General features: G+C 44.1%; 1 protein-coding gene across 1 annotated transcript in view; it reads left to right on the top strand.

Moving 5' to 3' along the window:
* col6a3 (collagen, type VI, alpha 3) overlaps positions 1–20,983 on the top strand; it is a 96,141-nt gene that overhangs the window by 54,900 nt on the left and 20,258 nt on the right. Inside the window, exons 31-56 of the mRNA XM_057851780.1 lie at positions 125–718; positions 939–1,526; positions 1,659–2,252; positions 2,473–3,060; positions 3,193–3,786; positions 4,007–4,594; positions 4,727–5,320; positions 5,541–6,128; positions 6,261–6,854; positions 7,075–7,662; positions 7,795–8,361; positions 9,753–10,364; positions 10,490–11,110; positions 11,189–11,785; positions 11,876–12,487; positions 12,579–12,913; positions 14,785–14,863; positions 15,739–15,884; positions 17,311–17,403; positions 17,488–17,541; positions 17,732–17,803; positions 18,845–18,871; positions 18,937–18,981; positions 19,067–19,120; positions 19,210–19,272; positions 19,384–19,449. Of these exons, the coding sequence (XP_057707763.1) occupies positions 125–718; positions 939–1,526; positions 1,659–2,252; positions 2,473–3,060; positions 3,193–3,786; positions 4,007–4,594; positions 4,727–5,320; positions 5,541–6,128; positions 6,261–6,854; positions 7,075–7,662; positions 7,795–8,361; positions 9,753–10,364; positions 10,490–11,110; positions 11,189–11,785; positions 11,876–12,487; positions 12,579–12,913; positions 14,785–14,863; positions 15,739–15,884; positions 17,311–17,403; positions 17,488–17,541; positions 17,732–17,803; positions 18,845–18,871; positions 18,937–18,981; positions 19,067–19,120; positions 19,210–19,272; positions 19,384–19,449 (9,953 nt within the window). The remainder of the gene's footprint in view (positions 1–124; positions 719–938; positions 1,527–1,658; positions 2,253–2,472; positions 3,061–3,192; positions 3,787–4,006; positions 4,595–4,726; positions 5,321–5,540; positions 6,129–6,260; positions 6,855–7,074; positions 7,663–7,794; positions 8,362–9,752; positions 10,365–10,489; positions 11,111–11,188; positions 11,786–11,875; positions 12,488–12,578; positions 12,914–14,784; positions 14,864–15,738; positions 15,885–17,310; positions 17,404–17,487; positions 17,542–17,731; positions 17,804–18,844; positions 18,872–18,936; positions 18,982–19,066; positions 19,121–19,209; positions 19,273–19,383; positions 19,450–20,983) is intronic.

The following is a 20,983-nucleotide window of genomic DNA, read 5'->3' on the forward strand; positions in this document are numbered from 1 at the left end:
CATCTACTCACAGGCACATGACAACTTGGCTGGGATTTCAATGTAAAACGGGCTCGTGTCGACACCCGGAGAGTAAACGGTAGGCCCTGCGCTCTAAATACGTCTCATCTCTTCTTTACCACAGTGGGCAGATCAGGAAGGGATGTCGTTTTCTTGTTGGATGGGTCTGACGCCACACGAAACTCATTCCCAGCTATGAGAGACTTTGTCCAAAGAGTCGTAGAGACACTCAGTGTGGATGACAACAAAGATCGTGTCTCGTTGGTTCAGTACAGCCGAGACGCAGCTGTCCAGTTCTATCTGAACACATACACGACAAAGGGCGAGATCCTTGACATTGTCAGAGGGTTGAGGCACAGAGGCGGCAGACCCCTCAACACCGGAGCAGCTCTCCAGTACTTGAGGGATAACGTCTTCACCGCCTCTGCCGGCAGCAGACGCCTTGAAGGAGTCCCACAGCTCCTAATATTGCTAAGCGGCGGAAGGTCTTTTGACAGTGTCGATGCACCCGCTTCTGCTCTCAAACAGCTCGGAGTGCTGATCTTTCCCATCGGAAGCAGAAGCTCCGATAGCGGAGAGCTGCAGAAGATAGCCCACGATCCCAGAAATGCTCTGATTGTACCTGAATTCACTGACCTCCCAGGTGTCCAACAACAGCTTCAGTCCTCCGTGGAGGCTGTGGTGGCTGACGTCACCCCAGAAACGCCACCAGTAACTGGTACGTGTACAAGCGCAGCACTCACTGGGTATATGGATGGGCTATCTGATCTCCCTGACCTAACGCGACGTGTAGTTATGGATCTTGTCCCGACTTAATTTTTATCTTAGAAGAGACAGAGCCTGAAACAGGCAGCGCTGTCTCAACAATATGAGTAGTCGGCTAGTGTCACTGTTTCGCAACGGTTATTTTTATCATTTGTCTTCCCGTCTTTTCTCAGCTGAAGCCAAGAAGGACATTGTGTTCCTTCTGGATGGCTCTGATGGAACAAGGAATGGCTTCCCCGCCATGCGAGATTTTGTTGAGCAAGTGGTGGAGAAACTGAATGTGGGCGTGAACAGAGACCGTGTCTCTGTTGTCCAGTACGGCAGAGATGCAGAGGCCAATTTCTATCTGAACACGTACAGTAGAAGAGAGGATATTGTGGATGCAGTCAGAGGGCTCAGACACAGAGGAGGAAGACCCCTAAACACAGGGGCCGCCCTCCGATACGTCAGGGACAACGTCTTTACAAACTCCTCAGGGAGTAGGCGCCCGCAAGGTGTTCCACAGATCTTGATCCTGCTAAATGGCGGGCGCTCTTTTGACAGCGTCGATGCGCCAGCCTCTGCTCTCAGACAGCAGGGCATCTTTACAATCAGCATTGGAACACAGAACTCTGACAGCAACGAGCTGAAAAAGATATCCCATGACCCTAGTCATGCCCTGGCAGTGTCTGAGTTCACTGACCTCCCCAGTGTCCAAGAACAGCTCTCCGCCGTAATGAGCAGGGTACTCAGAGCCACGCCCGTGACACCAACAGTGACTGGTAAGCGACATCTACTCACAGGCACATGACAACTTGGCTGGGATTTCAATGTAAAACGGGCTCGTGTCGACACCCGGAGAGTAAACGGTAGGCCCTGCGCTCTAAATACGTCTCATCTCTTCTTTACCACAGTGGGCAGATCAGGAAGGGATGTCGTTTTCTTGTTGGATGGGTCTGACGCCACACGAAACTCATTCCCAGCTATGAGAGACTTTGTCCAAAGAGTCGTAGAGACACTCAGTGTGGATGACAACAAAGATCGTGTCTCGTTGGTTCAGTACAGCCGAGACGCAGCTGTCCAGTTCTATCTGAACACATACACGACAAAGGGCGAGATCCTTGACATTGTCAGAGGGTTGAGGCACAGAGGCGGCAGACCCCTCAACACCGGAGCAGCTCTCCAGTACTTGAGGGATAACGTCTTCACCGCCTCTGCCGGCAGCAGACGCCTTGAAGGAGTCCCACAGCTCCTAATATTGCTAAGCGGCGGAAGGTCTTTTGACAGTGTCGATGCACCCGCTTCTGCTCTCAAACAGCTCGGAGTGCTGATCTTTCCCATCGGAAGCAGAAGCTCCGATAGCGTAGAGCTGCAGAAGATAGCCCACGATCCCAGAAATGCTCTGATTGTACCTGAATTCACTGACCTCCCAGGTGTCCAACAACAGCTTCAGTCCTCCGTGGAGGCTGTGGTGGCTGACGTCACCCCAGAAACGCCACCAGTAACTGGTACGTGTACAAGCGCAGCACTCACTGGGTATATGGATGGGCTATCTGATCTCCCTGACCTAACGCGACGTGTAGTTATGGATCTTGTCCCGACTTAATTTTTATCTTAGAAGAGACAGAGCCGGAAACAGGCAGCGCTGTCTCAACAATATGAGTATTCGGCTAGTGTCACTGTTTCGCAACGGTTATTTTTATCATTTGTCTTCCCGTCTTTTCTCAGCTGAAGCCAAGAAGGACATTGTGTTCCTTCTGGATGGCTCTGATGGAACAAGGAATGGCTTCCCCGCCATGCGAGATTTTGTTGAGCAAGTGGTGGAGAAACTCAATGTGGGCGTGAACAGAGACCGTGTCTCTGTCGTCCAGTACGGCAGAGATGCAGAGGCCAATTTCTATCTGAACACGTACAGTAGAAGAGAGGATATTGTGGATGCAGTCAGAGGGCTCAGACACAGAGGAGGAAGACCCCTCAACACAGGGGCCGCCCTCCGATACGTCAGGGACAACGTCTTTACAAACTCCTCAGGGAGTAGGCGCCCGCAAGGTGTTCCACAGATCTTGATCCTGCTAAATGGCGGGCGCTCTTTTGACAGCGTCGATGCGCCAGCCTCTGCTCTCAGACAGCAGGGCATCTTTACAATCAGCATTGGAACACAGAACTCTGACAGCAACGAGCTGAAAAAGATATCCCATGACCCTAGTCATGCCCTGGCAGTGTCTGAGTTCACTGACCTCCCCAGTGTCCAAGAACAGCTCTCCGCCGTAATGAGCAGGGTACTCAGAGCCACGCCCGTGACACCAACAGTGACTGGTAAGCGACATCTACTCACAGGCACATGACAACTTGGCTGGGATTTCAATGTAAAACGGGCTCGTGTCGACACCCGGAGAGTAAACGGTAGGCCCTGCGCTCTAAATATGTCTCATCTCTTCTTTACCACAGTGGGCAGATCAGGAAGGGATGTCGTTTTCTTGTTGGATGGGTCTGACGCCACACGAAACTCATTCCCAGCTATGAGAGACTTTGTCCAAAGAGTCGTAGAGACACTGAGTGTGGATGACAACAAAGATCGTGTCTCGTTGGTTCAGTACAGCCGAGACGCAGCTGTCCAGTTCTATCTGAACACATACACGACAAAGGGCGAGATCCTTGACATTGTCAGAGGGTTGAGGCACAGAGGCGGCAGACCCCTCAACACCGGAGCAGCTCTCCAGTACTTGAGGGATAACGTCTTCACCGCCTCTGCCGGCAGCAGACGCCTTGAAGGAGTCCCACAGCTCCTAATATTGCTAAGCGGCGGAAGGTCTTTTGACAGTGTCGATGCACCCGCTTCTGCTCTAAAACAGCTCGGAGTGCTGATCTTTCCCATCGGAAGCAGAAGCGCCGATAGCGGAGAGCTGCAGAAGATAGCCCACGATCCCAGAAATGCTCTGATTGTACCTGAATTCACTGACCTCCCAGGTGTCCAACAACAGCTTCAGTCCTCCGTGGAGGCTGTGGTGGCTGACGTCACCCCAGAAACGCCACCAGTAACTGGTACGTGTACAAGCGCAGCACTCACTGGGTATATGGATGGGCTATCTGATCTCCCTGACCTAACGCGACGTGTAGTTATGGATCTTGTCCCGACTTAATTTTTATCTTAGAAGAGACAGAGCCGGAAACAGGCAGCGCTGTCTCAACAATATGAGTAGTCGGCTCGTGTCACTGTTTCGCAACGGTTATTTTTATCATTTGTCTTCCCGTCTTTTCTCAGCTGAAGCCAAGAAGGACATTGTGTTCCTTCTGGATGGCTCTGATGGAACAAGGAATGGCTTCCCCGCCATGCGAGATTTTGTTGAGCAAGTGGTGGAGAAACTCAATGTGGGCGTGAACAGAGACCGTGTCTCTGTCGTCCAGTACGGCAGAGATGCAGAGGCCAATTTCTATCTGAACACGTACAGTAGAAGAGAGGATATTGTGGATGCAGTCAGAGGGCTCAGACACAGAGGAGGAAGACCCCTAAACACAGGGGCCGCCCTCCGATACGTCAGGGACAACGTCTTTACAAACTCCTCAGGGAGTAGGCGCCCGCAAGGTGTTCCACAGATCTTGATCCTGCTAAATGGCGGGCGCTCTTTTGACAGCGTCGATGCGCCAGCCTCTGCTCTCAGACAGCAGGGCATCTTTACAATCAGCATTGGAACACAGAACTCTGACAGCAACGAGCTGAAAAAGATATCCCATGACCCTAGTCATGCCCTGGCAGTGTCTGAGTTCACTGACCTCCCCAGTGTCCAAGAACAGCTCTCCGCCGTAATGAGCAGGGTACTCAGAGCCACGCCCGTGACACCAACAGTGACTGGTAAGCGACATCTACTCACAGGCACATGACAACTTGGCTGGGATTTCAATGTAAAACGGGCTCGTGTCGACACCCGGAGAGTAAACGGTAGGCCCTGCGCTCTAAATACGTCTCATCTCTTCTTTACCACAGTGGGCAGATCAGGAAGGGATGTCGTTTTCTTGTTGGATGGGTCTGACGCCACACGAAACTCATTCCCAGCTATGAGAGACTTTGTCCAAAGAGTCGTAGAGACACTCAGTGTGGATGACAACAAAGATCGTGTCTCGTTGGTTCAGTACAGCCGAGACGCAGCTGTCCAGTTCTATCTGAACACATACACGACAAAGGGCGAGATCCTTGACATTGTCAGAGGGTTGAGGCACAGAGGCGGCAGACCCCTCAACACGGGAGCAGCTCTCCAGTACTTGAGGGATAACGTCTTCACCGCCTCTGCCGGCAGCAGACGCCTTGAAGGAGTCCCACAGCTCCTAATATTGCTAAGCGGCGGAAGGTCTTTTGACAGTGTCGATGCACCCGCTTCTGCTCTCAAACAGCTCGGAGTGCTGATCTTTCCCATCGGAAGCAGAAGCTCCGATAGCGGAGAGCTGCAGAAGATAGCCCACGATCCCAGAAATGCTCTGATTGTACCTGAATTCACTGACCTCCCAGGTGTCCAACAACAGCTTCAGTCCTCCGTGGAGGCTGTGGTGGCTGACGTCACCCCAGAAACGCCACCAGTAACTGGTACGTGTACAAGCGCAGCACTCAATGGGTATATGGATGGGCTATCTGATCTCCCTGACCTAACGCGACGTGTAGTTATGGATCTTGTCCCGACTTAATTTTTATCTTAGAAGAGACAGAGCCGGAAACAGGCAGCGCTGTCTCAACAATATGAGTAGTCGGCTAGTGTCACTGTTTCGCAACGGTTATTTTTATCATTTGTCTTCCCGTCTTTTCTCAGCTGAAGCCAAGAAGGACATTGTGTTCCTTCTGGATGGCTCTGATGGAACAAGGAATGGCTTCCCCGCCATGCGAGATTTTGTTGAGCAAGTGGTGGAGAAACTCAATGTGGGCGTGAACAGAGACCGTGTCTCTGTCGTCCAGTACGGCAGAGATGCAGAGGCCAATTTCTATCTGAACACGTACAGTAGAAGAGAGGATATTGTGGATGCAGTCAGAGGGCTCAGACACAGAGGAGGAAGACCCCTAAACACAGGGGCCGCCCTCCGATACGTCAGGGACAACGTCTTTACAAACTCCTCAGGGAGTAGGCGCCCGCAAGGTGTTCCACAGATCTTGATCCTGCTAAATGGCGGGCGCTCTTTTGACAGCGTCGATGCGCCAGCCTCTGCTCTCAGACAGCAGGGCATCTTTACAATCAGCATTGGAACACAGAACTCTGACAGCAACGAGCTGAAAAAGATATCCCATGACCCTAGTCATGCCCTGGCAGTGTCTGAGCTCACTGACCTCCCCAGTGTCCAAGAACAGCTCTCCGCCGTAATGAGCAGGGTACTCAGAGCCACGCCCGTGACACCAACAGTGACTGGTAAGCGACATCTACTCACAGGCACATGACAACTTGGCTGGGATTTCAATGTAAAACGGGCTCGTGTCGACACCCGGAGAGTAAACGGTAGGCCCTGCGCTCTGAATACGTCTCATCTCTTCTGTACCACAGTGGGCAGATCAGGAAGGGATGTCGTTTTCTTGTTGGATGGGTCTGACGCCACACGAAACTCATTCCCAGCTATGAGAGACTTTGTCCAAAGAGTCGTAGACACACTGAGTGTGGATGACAACAAAGATCGTGTCTCGTTGGTTCAGTACAGCCGAGACGCAGCTGTCCAGTTCTATCTGAACACATACACGACAAAGGGCGAGATTCTTGACATTGTCAGAGGGTTGAGGCACAGAGGCGGCAGACCCCTCAACACCGGAGCAGCTCTCCAGTACTTGAGGGATAACGTCTTCACCGCCTCTGCCGGCAGCAGACGCCTTGAAGGAGTCCCACAGCTCCTAATATTGCTAAGCGGCGGAAGGTCTTTTGACAGTGTCGATGCACCCGCTTCTGCTCTCAAACAGCTCGGAGTGCTGATCTTTCCCATCGGAAGCAGAAGCTCCGATAGCGGAGAGCTGCAGAAGATAGCCCACGATCCCAGAAATGCTCTGATTGTACCTGAATTCACTGACCTCCCAGGTGTCCAACAACAGCTTCAGTCCTCCGTGGAGGCTGTGGTGGCTGACGTCACCCCAGAAACGCCACCAGTAACTGGTACGTGTACAAGCGCAGCACTCACTGGGTATATGGATGGGCTATCTGATCTCCCTGACCTAACGCGACGTGTAGTTATGGATCTTGTCCCGACTTAATTTTTATCTTAGAAGAGACAGAGCCGGAAACAGGCAGCGCTGTCTCAACAATATGAGTAGTCGGCTAGTGTCACTGTTTCGCAACGGTTATTTTTATCATTTGTCTTCCCGTCTTTTCTCAGCTGAAGCCAAGAAGGACATTGTGTTCCTTCTGGATGGCTCTGATGGAACAAGGAATGGCTTCCCCGCCATGCGAGATTTTGTTGAGCAAGTGGTGGAGAAACTGAATGTGGGCGTGAACAGAGACCGTGTCTCTGTCGTCCAGTACGGCAGAGATGCAGAGGCCAATTTCTATCTGAACACGTACAGTAGAAGAGAGGATATTGTGGATGCAGTCAGAGGGCTCAGACACAGAGGAGGAAGACCCCTAAACACAGGGGCCGCCCTCCGATACGTCAGGGACAACGTCTTTACAAACTCCTCAGGGAGTAGGCGCCCGCAAGGTGTTCCACAGATCTTGATCCTGCTAAATGGCGGGCGCTCTTTTGACAGCGTCGATGCGCCAGCCTCTGCTCTCAGACAGCAGGGCATCTTTACAATCAGCATTGGAACACAGAACTCTGACAGCAACGAGCTGAAAAAGATATCCCATGACCCTAGTCATGCCCTGGCAGTGTCTGAGTTCACTGACCTCCCCAGTGTCCAAGAACAGCTCTCCGCCGTGATGAGCAGGGTACTCAGAGCCACGCCCGTGACACCAACAGTGACTGGTAAGCGACATCTACTCACAGGCACATGACAACTTGGCTGGGATTTCAATGTAAAACGGGCTCGTGTCGACACCCGGAGAGTAAACGGTAGGCCCTGCGCTCTAAATACGTCTCATCTCTTCTTTACCACAGTGGGCAGATCAGGAAGGGATGTCGTTTTCTTGTTGGATGGGTCTGACGCCACACGAAACTCATTCCCAGCTATGAGAGACTTTGTCCAAAGAGTCGTAGAGACACTGAGTGTAGATGACAACAAAGATCGTGTCTCGTTGGTTCAGTACAGCCGAGACGCAGCTGTCCAGTTCTATCTGAACACATACACGACAAAGGGCGAGATCCTTGACATTGTCAGAGGGTTGAGGCACAGAGGCGGCAGACCCCTCAACACCGGAGCAGCTCTCCAGTACTTGAGGGATAACGTCTTCACCGCCTCTGCCGGCAGCAGACGCCTTGGAGGAGTCCCACAGCTCCTAATATGGCTAAGCGGCGGAAGGTCTTTTGACAGTGTCAGTGCACCCGCTTCTGCTCTCAAACAGCTCGGAGTGCTCATTTTTGCTATCGGTGCAAGGAGCTCCGATAGCAGAGAACTGCAAATTGTAGTCCAGGATCCCAGAAATGTTTTTTCTGTTTCTGAATTTTCTGACTCTTCTGCGATGGGCAGAGTTCTAAATGCTCTTTTCATGACACCAACAGTGATCGGTAAGCAAGATCTTCAGTTTTTCTTTTGAATTTTTCTGGATCTTCGTTTGAGGGTGAATATAAATTAAGAATTAAAACAAAGCAGAGTCTCAACAACTTGACATTTTCTCTTATAATTTCTTCAGGATTGTAATGAACATACCTTTCAACTCCTATTTTACGTTAGGTTTACTTTTACCTTATGTTATGTATTCATAGAATTTCGAAGACCTTTTACTTAGCTACACACTACACCTTCTTTAATGCCTTTCCTTTAGAAATAAGGATCATCTTATTTATCTGTTTCTTTTGTGGTTTCCAATACTTATTGTTTACTGGTTATCTCGGTCATGCTTTCATATCTATCAAATTATTAACCGCCCTTTATTACAATTTGAGGTTGTGAGTTTCATCCGAATGTTTGCTTTTATGATCAACCAAAATACCAAATTGCTTAATACTTAATTTCAACCCTACGTTGGGTACCGAAACCTGGTCCTGATTTGATACCTGTTCAGAAGTAACTGGTCTTAACCGGACCAGATAAAAGCACATTTCGGTGCCTGAGTTTTATTTTATTTTATTTTATTTTTTACATTTTCTACCCAGCCCACTTGTTCTACAAACAATCTACCCAGCCCACTTGTTCTACAAACAAGCATGACGTCGGTGGCAATAATCACGGGCTGCAGGGTCCGACAACAACATAAAATATTAAATTTGATAATATATTGATTTATTTATTAATATAATTTTTATTTTTGTTTATAATTATTTTGTTCTTAATTATCTTGCCTCTTCCCCGCTTTTTCTGGACATGTCGACAACTCTTCCAATGATGAAACCAATTGATGAATTGTCATTTTATATATGAAAACTGTTTAAATGCTATCTTGAGATAAAATACACAAAATGCTGGTACTCTTTAGTGATTGATTTTACAATAGACCAAACTAACACGCTACACGTTAGCAATAGCCCACGGTAACTCTATTCAAATGCTGTTTTTTCAAAATGCTAATCACTAGCTCGTGTGAATTCTACAAGCTTTGTTCACTCACAGACTTTTTGTCAGCCAGTTTGCGGCGATTCTACTAAGTGTAAATTGTAAAGTATTAAATTCACATAAGAAAAGAATATGTGTGCACTAATTATTTTATCTTTTTTAATTTTAAGTCTTGGTTAGAGAACCATTAATGCATGGAACAGTTTTACAAAGTACCGAATAAGGACTGGTATCGGGTAAAACACAAACGATACCAAACCCCAATTAACTCTCCGCTTTATTTCTCTTGGTGTAATAATAGAATAACTATAAGCTGAGCAGAAGCAGTTTTTCCAAAGGCTCGAATGCATGGGTTTAGATTTAGACAAAAAAATGATATTAACACGCCATTTTCCTCTTTCTTTAGCTGAGTCACAAGGACCACGGAAGGACATCATCTTCGTCGTTGATGGATCTGACAGCGTTGGACGGGATTTCCCCGTCATCCTGGAGTTCATTCGTAGGATTGTGGAGAACCTGAATCTCGGCGAAAATAAGATCCGTATCGGCGTGACACAGTTTGCTGATTATGCACAGGCTGACATGTATCTGAACACATATACAACCAAAGAAGATGTCTTGAATGCAGTGAGAGGATTTAGGCAGCGGGGAGGAAGACAACGAAACCTGGGCCAGGCATTACAATTTGTGAATGATGATATGCTGACAGCTGCGCGAGGCAGCCGGAAACAAGAGGGTGTTCCTCAGTTTCTGGTTGTTGTCTCAAGTGGGTCTCCGACAGATGACATCAGTCGTCCAGCAACCGCACTCAAGGAATCAAGAGTTATTCCATTAAGCATTGGCACCAGGGATGTGAATTCAAAAGATCTGCAAACGGTGTCCTTCGTTCCGAACTTTGCCTACACAGTGGATGATCTCCCAAGCTTGCATACAGCCCAAGAAACTGTCATTGACACGATTACTAAATTATCAGACGATGACATTGCCCGGCTCACGCCACAATTCACAGTCATTGACGGTAGTTATACATCTTTCTGCACTTACTTGAAATAGATTTTCTTCATTAGTTACTATTGACTTATTTAGCTCCTGTTAAAAATACATTGCCAATTATATCTTGTTTTCTTGGATATTTTTATACAGCAATTGGACCAAGCACAGAAGAAGAAAAGAGGGATGTTGTATTTCTTATCGATGGTTCGAGTTCAGCACGAAATGAATTTCCTTCCATTCGCGAAATGATCAGAAGAGTTGTGGAGAAGCTGGATGTTGGACTGGACAAAGTCAGAATTTCAGTTGTACAGTATAGTGATGATGCCAAGGTAGATTTTCCCCTCGATGAATTTTCCACCAAAAATGAAGTACGCCAGGCTGTGACGCAACTTCGAAGCAATGGAGGAAGTCGTCTGAACACAGGTCGTGCTCTTGAGTGGGTCTCTCGAAACATCTACCAAAGGTCCGCAGGAAGCCGGATCGAAGATGGAGTGCCTCAGTTTTTAATTCTAGTAACCAGTGGCAGCTCTACAGATGATGTTACCAGTCCAGCGGACCAACTTAAGAGAAACCACGTTGCACCTATTGCCATCGGTTCAAGGAATTCTGACCTGGACGAGCTGAGGAAAATTTCCCTCAAGCCTGAACTTGCATACAGCGTTGACAGTTTCAAGGAACTTCCAACAGTGGAGCAGCAACTCATTAATTCAGTCAAAACAATTTCTTCCAAAGTTATCATCGAAAGCTATCGCCCTCCAGATGTAGTCTTAGGTATGGTAACCATATTTTCTTGACTTTTCTTGAATAGATCAATAATAAAAACCTCTGTTGTGTGATTTACATTTCCAGATATCTTAGACGTTGGGAGAAAGGACATTGTTTTCCTTATTGATGGATCGGACAGCACAGGTACCACAGGTATTGCTCACATCCGGGACTTTATTTTAAAGCTTGTTCGACAACTCGACGTGCGCTCTGACCAAGTGCGCGTGGCCCTCGTCCAGTACGCTGACCGAGCCAAAACTGAGTTCTCACTTAATTCACATGACTCCAAGCCAGATGTTGTCACAGCCATTAGAAAACTTCGTCAAATGGGTGGTCGCTCCTCCAACCTGGCTGATGCTATTCAATATGTCATACAGAATGAGTTAAAGCCCTCTGCTGGTGTTCGTCCAATGGATGCCTCCCAGCATCTTGTGGTTCTTACAGGGGGACGTTCCCCGCAGGATGTATCTCTCTATGGGACTTTGTTAAAGCAATCCAAGGTTAACTGTATTGGAATAGGAGCAAGTGGAGCAGACACAAGGCAGCTCACCCAAATTGCTAGATCCCCAGAAGATGTCCTTCAGGTTCCCAAATTCCCTGACCTGTCAGCAATCAGCGATAGGTTCGTTGCTAGACTGACGGGGACCCTCCCAGTTGACCCGACCCCAGATGAGGTTCCCAGTGAGTTTCCGGAAATGAAAACAGTATTACTGTTTCTTAGAAATGCTTAACTGATTAAACTCCCTGTCTCTTTTCTGTGTCTCCTCCCAGCACAAGGCCTCCCTGCACCAAAGAAGGCTGATATTGTGTTTTTGGTGGATAGCTCCATGAATCTGGGCAGAGATAATTTCGAGAAAGTGAAGATATTTGTGGCCGAACTAATAGATCTTTTCTACACTGACAGAGACAATCTGAGGATTGGACTGGCACATTATGGCACTGACGTTTCAGATGTGTTCTACCTTAACACCTACAAAAACAGACCAGACATTATTACTGCCATTGAGCGTGCAGATTATAAAGGAGGACGTAGAACCAACACGGGTGCGGCTATTCGACACATTCAAGATGTGCACTTCTCCAGAGAAAAGGGTAGTAGGAAAGACGAAGGAACTCCTCAGATTCTCATGGTCGTCACGGGAGGACCATCATCTGATGACAGTAAATCAGCGGCGCTTGGCTTAAAGAAGACTGGTGTAAGAATCTTTGCAGTTGGAGTAGGGGACATGGAGAATGAGTTAGAGACGCTCGCCAGTGACTCCTCCACTGTGGCCAGAGCCAGAACCTTTACAGAGCTCTCGGAGCTCAATGAGCAAATCCTAGGGACATTAGACGATGAAGTAAAGGGCAAGCTGTGCGTCGGTGCACAGGATGCTCCCAAAGGCAAGAAACATTTTGGCTTTATTTTGTACAATATATTTTTGTATAATTAGTCCAAAGTGGAAACCTCATGTCGTGATGTTGTCATTTCTAGCCTGCAACCTAGAGGTGTTGGTGGGCTTCGATGTTTCTGCCCAAAATATCTTCAGTGTCCAAACCAACCTCCTGAGCAAAATGGCGGCCATTCTGCAAAGGATCACCAAAATGGCAACCATCAGTTGTTCATCAGGACAAATTCCCTCCATTCAGATCGGCATGCTCGCCATCGATTCCAATGGAAGGCCAGTCCAGGTGGACTTCTCTGATAATGCCGATAAGCTATTGGAAGAATTTAGAGGCTTGCGTGCTCGTGGCCCCTTCGTCCTCAGTGGCAAGACCATCTCGGCTTACAAAGATAGATTCAGAACCAGACAAGATACCACCGTCAAGGTTGGTTTATAAGACACACATCTAGGTTGTTGTAAGAACAGTCAAACTTGTTCATGATCTTAATTTGGTTTATATACTGCAAGTTTTTTCCTTCAATGTATATAGCCAAGTAACCAACCAAGTTTGATTTGCTTTCTTTTTTATTTGTTTAGTTAGAAGAAATATAGGCTTATGAACCTTTTAATTTCTCTTAAAATAGTATAGAGATGGTAGATTTTGCTACTGAAATCAGAAACACAATCCTATTTTTTAGCAATATTTCCTTTTTCTTATACAGTAATTTGATTTAAATTCCAAATTTCACACTTGCATGCAATTAAAAAAAAAAAAAAAACTACCTGTATGCAGTGTTGTCACAGATTACTTGAAAAAGTAATTTAATTACTGATTACCTATTACTCCTCAAAAAAGTAATCTAGTTACTTTACTGATTACTTTATTATTAAAGTAACTAAGTTACTTTAAAAGTAATTTGTCAGTTACTTTTCCCAATTTTTCTCCCTTTGCTGCCTCAACAGAAAAATTTCATCGCATGTAATTGAATTTTTCAGATAAGGCTTTATCTTCGAGTTAGCAGGGGTTTAGTTATTCGATGGAGTTGATTTCAACCACCATTGACTTTCGCTAGCTCAGCCACTCCGGAGCCCTGAAACCAACAAATAACTGACAAACTGCACGGAATTTGTTCAAAACAACTCTAACGACTAATTAAACCCCCCCTAACTCTAAGATTAAGCCTAATGTCAAAATTTCTGAACTCCCCTTTTAAGATAAAGACCTAGCCGTTAAAATGCTGTCTATAAAAGTTGTAAAGCAATAAAACAAACAGCAAAAACAAATGAAATGAACAAGAATCCAACAAAGTATTTCGTAATACATGCAGTATAGGCCACAAGTTTGGAGACACCTCAAGGGTTGATACTTTGAAGAATGTAGAATATAAAACCTGTTTTCAAGTACATAATTCCGCATGTTCATTCATAGTTTTGATATCTTCAGTGAGAATTTACAATAGTAGTGAAAATATATAAAAAGCACAAATGATGAGGCGTGTCAAAACTTTTGACTCGCTCTTATGCCCCCCCACATACACAAAGTCCCACTACGCCTATGGTTACAAACTATAACTATAAAATGTACGTTAAGGCTGGTTACAAACTGTAAAAGTGCTGGCTGTCTCTTTACCTGATGGCTTTGTTTCGATTTTTGTCGCGTTGTGCTGTAATTCCAAGTGGTTCCTTGAATTAGATGTAGAGTTATTAGCGGTCGACTGCCCTTTTGAGCCAGCGCAAAGTTTGCGATGCACAGAGATATTTTTGGTCATCTTTATTGGAGATAAATGTGAAGTCATGGTTGTATGTCCAATAAGCAAATGCAGCCGTTTGTGGTTCTTCTCCTACGTCTTCCACTGTTAGCATCCTGAGAGGTAGCCAGTTGTTTGTTAGCCGCCAACAGCGCTCATAGTATGGTAAAACACGTGACCCATTTTTCCCCCCCGATGAGACAACGTGACATCCGATGTCACTGCCAAATTCAAGAGCAATATTTTCTATTCAGATTCTCTTCTTTCATGACGACAGTATTCTTTATTCTAAATACATCATGAGGAAAAAACAAAATAGTAACGCACAGACACTAAGGAAACTAACTTTAATCAGATTATTGGCTTCGAAAAATGAACGCGTTATATTTCTCGTTACTGAACGAAAGTAATCAGATTACAGTAACGCGTTACTAAGTAACAACAAAAAAGTGACAACACTGCCTGTATGTGAAATACATGACCCACTTAGAAAATTATGCACTCCAAGACTGCTCCTGAACCAATGCAAGAAAGTCTGTTCAAACTCAAAATATCTTTTTCATTCCAGGTTGTTATACATCTGACTGATGGTATTGATGAGCCCTATCCTGAAATGAAAAGGCGAACTGAAGAGCTCCGTCAGTCAGGTAAAGACATCCTTCAAAATTATGACTTTCAACAGCTCAAAAATCTGTAATGCGTTTCTTTATTGCAAGCTATGGTAACAATAAAACTAGGGGTGTCAAACGATTAAAATTTTTAATCCAGTTAATTACAGCTTTAAAAAATAATTAATCGTAACTAATCGCAAATGAAACCATCTATAAAATATGCCATATTTTTCTGTAAATTATTATGGAAAGATAAGACACAAGATGGATATATACATTCAACATACGGTACATAAATACTGTATTTCTTTATTATAACAATAAATCAACAAGATGGCATTACCATTATTAACATTCTGTTAAAGCGATCCATGGATAGAAAGACTTGTAGTTCTTAAAAGATAAATGTTAGTACAAGTTATATAAATTTTATATTAAAACCCCTCTTCATGTTTTCGTTTTAATAAAATTTGTAAAATTTTCCATCAAAAAATAAACTAGTAGCCCGCCATTGTTAATGTCAATAATTACTTACACAATGCTCATGGGTGCTGAAGCCTATAAAATCAGTCGCACCCAAGCGCCAGCAGAGGGCGGCAAAACACAACAAGTACACCTTTCACTGGGCTGTCATTTTAATCTGTTTGAGCAGGGCATTTGTGCATTAATTGCGTCAAATATTTTAACGGGATTAATTAAATAAAATTAATTACCGCTCGTTAACACGATAATTTTGACAGCCCTAAATAAAACACATGAAAATAATGAACTCACACAGATAACTAACCTGGGTTGAAACATTTTCAACTGTTACGGGCCAGGTTAAAACTTTTTTTCAACTATTACGGGTTTGTATGATGAACAGATGGTTTCCACCAGTAAGAAAAGACAATTATTCTATCTACAACCAGGAGTCAACAGTTTTATCCTGGTTGGGCTGGAGCGGGTATCCAGATTTGAGGACGCTACATTGTTGGAATTCGGCCGTGGATTCAGGTACACCAGACCGCTTCGACTCAACATCCTAGACTTGGACTACGAGCTAATGGAGGAACTGGTAAGTAAAATGATAAATTGAAAGTAGCTCGGTTCGGAACGGAGGCGTACAGAAGGAGTTTCTGACGTAATGTAACCTGTACTTCTCGAGGCTGTGAGTCGATCGGGTTACAGTTTCTTTGTGTAGATTATATTTACTCCGTCTTCTCTACTATAATGAGGACCAACACGGTAGGACAGTATAACCCAGAAACGTCAACGGCCGACAATGTGGCCGCCGCGAGAACGCAGTGAAACGCGGGCGTTAAAGTCAATCAGCCAATGCACACCAGTCGCAGTTCGGCCGTGTGTTAGACGCGTCCCAGAAGCAGCTCAACATGACGCACGCGAAAAGAACGGCAGAGTTTATTATTTGACGCGTGACGCGACCCTCCTGCGTCAATACTACTACCGGTAGCTAGGATCGGGCAGACCAGAAGGCACTTGTGTAAAAATACGGTAGATCCAGTCGATTTTCAAACTAATATGCAATCGTAACCCACTTTTTGAGTCCATCAGATCTCTTGAGTGGTAGATCGGGGCACAGCTGACTTGTAACCAACACGGCCCCGTGCTCAATACAAAACCCTTCTACCACAACAAAACAAGTAGGAACTAATATTCACATAGGAACTAAAGTTATACATCATAAAATATACAATATAAATAAATACTACATAACATTTGTAAAATATAAACACATAATAAAATAAATAATAGCCAATTTAAATAAAATACATTGAAATGAGCTAAAACACCTGTAATAAAATAATAAGAATAATACACAGATCCTGCTTACACAATTAAATTTATTAATTTCTGTGTGGCGCTTTAACTTGAGAAAATCCACCAATAAAGCTTTTGAAAACCGTTCATAAGAAAAAAAATGATTCATTGAGGCATTTCATTTGTAAAATACATGTAAAAATCTCTGTCATTGGGATTGCTTTTGTCTTTTGCACAGGACTTCTTTTTTCTTCTTTCATTCAGAAAGAAAGATGACCAATACGCGGGGTCTGAAAGGCAAATTGTTGTTGGATTATCTTTAAATACCTGCTACTTTTTGAGCAGAATTCTAGCTTTGTATAGGCTAATGTTGCTATTGTTGAAAGCACAAAGGTGTGTAATAAACAACAAGCACATTTATATTTTGCATTTTGTTTTCTTACTGTACCAAAAATGAACAGAACCATGACCTCAAAACCAAGGTACGTACCGAACCGAGATTTATGTGTACCATCACACACCTAGAAAGTACATATATTGCGTGTTTATCTACCCGTTTTTACTGTGCCCAAAGCGCTTTATATTTGCTCACATTCACAAGTGTCCCATGACGACTCGCACTGCCAACGGCGCAAAGGCTGCCCGTTGAGAATATAAATATGTGGTCCAATACAAAATACTTTATATTCACAAAACCAATGTGTTTCCTTTGTGTTATGTAGGACAATATTGCTGAGAGGGAGTGCTGTGGAGTGGCATGCAAATGTACAGGCACAAGGGGAGACCGAGGTTCCATAGGAGTTTCGGGACCGAAGGTAATAATTTGTCAGAAAAACACCCATAGAGTAAAATACTTAAAAAACAAAAGTTAAGAATGTTAATAATGATTTGTATTTTAGGGTCGTTCAGGTGGTCCGGGAAGCCAAGGCCATCCTGGAGATGAAGGTGGACCGGTAAGATTTTTGCCATAAACACCCAACACAACTGGGCCCATCTTGACAGTGTTATACAATAGTATTACCTCGAATTGCAAACATGTCCATTGTAGTACTTCGTTGTTTCTATTTTGCTAAATGATTTCATTCCTTCATTGTCATGGATTATGCTTTATATTTTCTTGTGTGTTAAATTCTCCGATAACAGGGAGAGCGAGGCCCTCCTGGTGTGAATGGAACTCAAGGTTTCCAGGGATGTCCCGGACAGAGAGGGTTAAAGGTAAAGTGAAAAATGATTTCATTGAGCGTAGGCATGTGCCGGTATGAGATTCTGACGGTATGATAACCTTAAGCCAAAATATCACGGTTTCACGGTATTACGGTATTGCAATTACAGTTCTAAGATGTGTTACTTTGTGATATCTGGGTTAAAAAAATAAATAAATTAAAAAAAAAAAAATTCAAATGAACAGGAGCCTAAACCCACAGCTCACATTGTTACCATCAGAACAAAAATAATTGAATTATTTTCCATAAAAAGCACGTGTGAATGACTTGTATCCTGTTTACATTATACACACACTCTCTTTCTCAAAACAGACTGCTGCCAGAGAGGAAAAAAAACACGTTTTACCATTGCTAGACACATTAAACACGCTGGAGTTAACGCTCGTTGCTGGTGGGAAATGTTCACGACAGTGTTTACTAACTTTTAATTTTGTATAAATGTGAAATCATATTGGAGGTATTACCTCCTCGGCAGCCACCCTCCACAAGCATGTTTTACAAGTCGGTTGGACCTCCTCGTCTAAGCTGCAGCCATCTGCAACTTTTCTGGAGCCGAAGTATTGCAATACCAGCGATTTTGTTATTTTTAATGGGGGGGAAAAGTTTAGGAGTTTCACCTCCTCCAGCCCTCGTGGAGCACAGCTGACTCACTGACACTGAGCAACAACCGGTGGGGGAGAGTTCAGCCTTGCAGCTGCCCTGCATTTTTGGGACATAAAAAATAGCTAATACCTTAGGGACGGTATAATGAAAAATTATTGCGGTTTTGAAACCGTGACAGTTTCATACCACGGTATACCTTGAAACCAGTAATCGGCACATGACCATTTCTGGTGAATATTAAGATTGCTTCAACATTTGTACACGTCGTTTTACTCAAATTTTGGGTTGCGTGCTTTCATAGACAAGTGCACCACACAGCAAAATTTGATAACTCACATATATTTTTGGGTCATTTCCTGTAGTATTATTATATGTCATTTAAGAACATTTTTATCTGCTAACTATGATTCCCGATGTGCTTTCTCCTCAGGGTTCTCGGGGATATTCTGGAGAAAAGGTGAATAAATTCACATTGTGAGAATGAACTATTTAAAAAAATTCTAAATGCTAATATGATCACAGGGTGAATCCGGAGAGATTGGCCTGGACGGCATTAACGGTGAAGAGGTAACGGCCTGTTGAAATTTTGTCATCGAATCAGATTGTTACATGGGTAGAATTTTATGAATATGCATCCTTGGTTTGTTTTCAGGGCAAGAGTGGAGTGGCTGGGCCCTCGGGAGAGAGAGGACATCCTGGCAGTAGAGTAAGTTGTGGACTTTTTACTCACTTGTATTATGAATATTTCCCAGCCAATGTCTTCCCTACTGACGTCTTGTTTTTGAATGCTTCTAGGGTCCTAAAGGCATCAAAGGCCAAGCAGGAGACAGAGGAGAAATGGGAATCAGAGGAGACCCTGTGAGTTTTGTCAACATTTTGTGTCTTGGTTCTGTTCACATGAGTCGCCTTCTATTTTTGATAGTAAAAACAAAATCTTGTGTGTTGACGATGCTGTTTCTATCACAATAGGGTTCAAGTGGAAGAGATAACGCACGACCCGGACCAAAAGGAGACCCTGGTGATGCCGGACCAGCGGTAATGACGCTAATGCATACACAGTATATAAATCATCTATACTTTACACACATTATACATGTTTGATTTAAACCAATGGCTCAGTAGTGCACCTCGCATGTTTTTTTTAACATGCACATTTTGGGGAAAATACAATGATGGGTGAATTTAGAGGTTCCATTAACTGCTCCAATTGATTTTGCAATTCAAAGAAATGGCTCAGTAACGACGCCTACATTTTATACATTTATTGATTTAATTATTTTACAATCAGCTAATTTACTTTTTACTTTGGCTTGATTTTTTAAATTTTATATTTAAACAAGCTCCTATTTGATCCGATTGATTTCAAATTTCTGACATTCCCACGATAAGACGAACAGTTACCAAATTTTCATTTCGTCTAATGCCTTTGTAGTTGCATCACACAATAAAACAAATCTGCTAAGTTTGGCACTAAGTTAAAAAAAAAAAAGCACTCCACTCCATAAGGAAGGTGAGTAACAGCTGTCATATTCACGGAATGGCAGGATATAGACTTCATAATGATATTGACGGGTCACTGTCCTGCCACACTATGCCACGCCTTCAAATAGGGGGCTGTCCTACACTCTTCCACTCTGCTTCAGTCGGTCGAAGTCGGTCACAGTTATTCTCCCAACGACAGATTTAGGTTGAAAAAGTACAAAAGCTGTAATGCATACAAACAGAAAGGATTGTCTCAGGAGTGCTTTATTCGAGGATTCAAGGTAATTATTATTATTTTTGTATCATGCATGCATTTTGAAACGTTGTGAAAAAAATCAATGGGAGAAATAATTGCTACGGCATTGGCTTCATAATTCGCAATATATACGTAAAATAAATGCTGACCGCCAGTTTTTTTGCTTTTAACCAAAAATCGAGACAGTTTTATGTCCATATTTATAAAGAATTCAGGGATTTAAGCATTTGTTCCCCAAAAATTCAACGTGAAAAGCTCTTTGTGGTGATAAGGCGGTGCCACAGTGGCTTAAAGACTAGCAGCACATTCGACACATGTATGTAAAATAAATGCTAATTGCCCGTTTTTTGTTTTGTTTTGGGTTTTTTTGTTGTTTTTTTTGCTTTTAACCAAGAATCGAGATTGTTTTTTCGTCCATATCTATAAAGAATTCAGGGATTTAAGCATTTAAACTAAAAAATTTCTACGTGAAAAGCTCTTTGTGGTGATAAGGCGGCGCCGCAGTGGCTTAAAGACTAGCAGCACATTCGACATATTTACGTAAAATACGTAAGTGCTAACTGCATGGTTCTTTTGCTTTTAACCAAAAATCGAGACTGTTTTACGTCCATATATACAATGAATTCAGGGATTTAAGCATTTGTTTACAAGAACTTTCAACGTATACCGCTCTTTGTGTTTCCACTCGGTCAGCTTTGACAGACATAGGCCACCTATTAATCGGCCCCGGACCCCGTGTCCCGTCAATATATTATAAAGTCTATGGGCAGGGGCCAAACCAAGTTCACAACACACCATGTCATATATAACATGCTTTAGCTTAGCTATGGT

Source organism: Corythoichthys intestinalis, chromosome 12, assembly GCF_030265065.1.
Source record: "Corythoichthys intestinalis isolate RoL2023-P3 chromosome 12, ASM3026506v1, whole genome shotgun sequence".
In the NCBI taxonomy this organism is placed as follows: Eukaryota; Metazoa; Chordata; class Actinopteri; order Syngnathiformes; family Syngnathidae; genus Corythoichthys; species Corythoichthys intestinalis.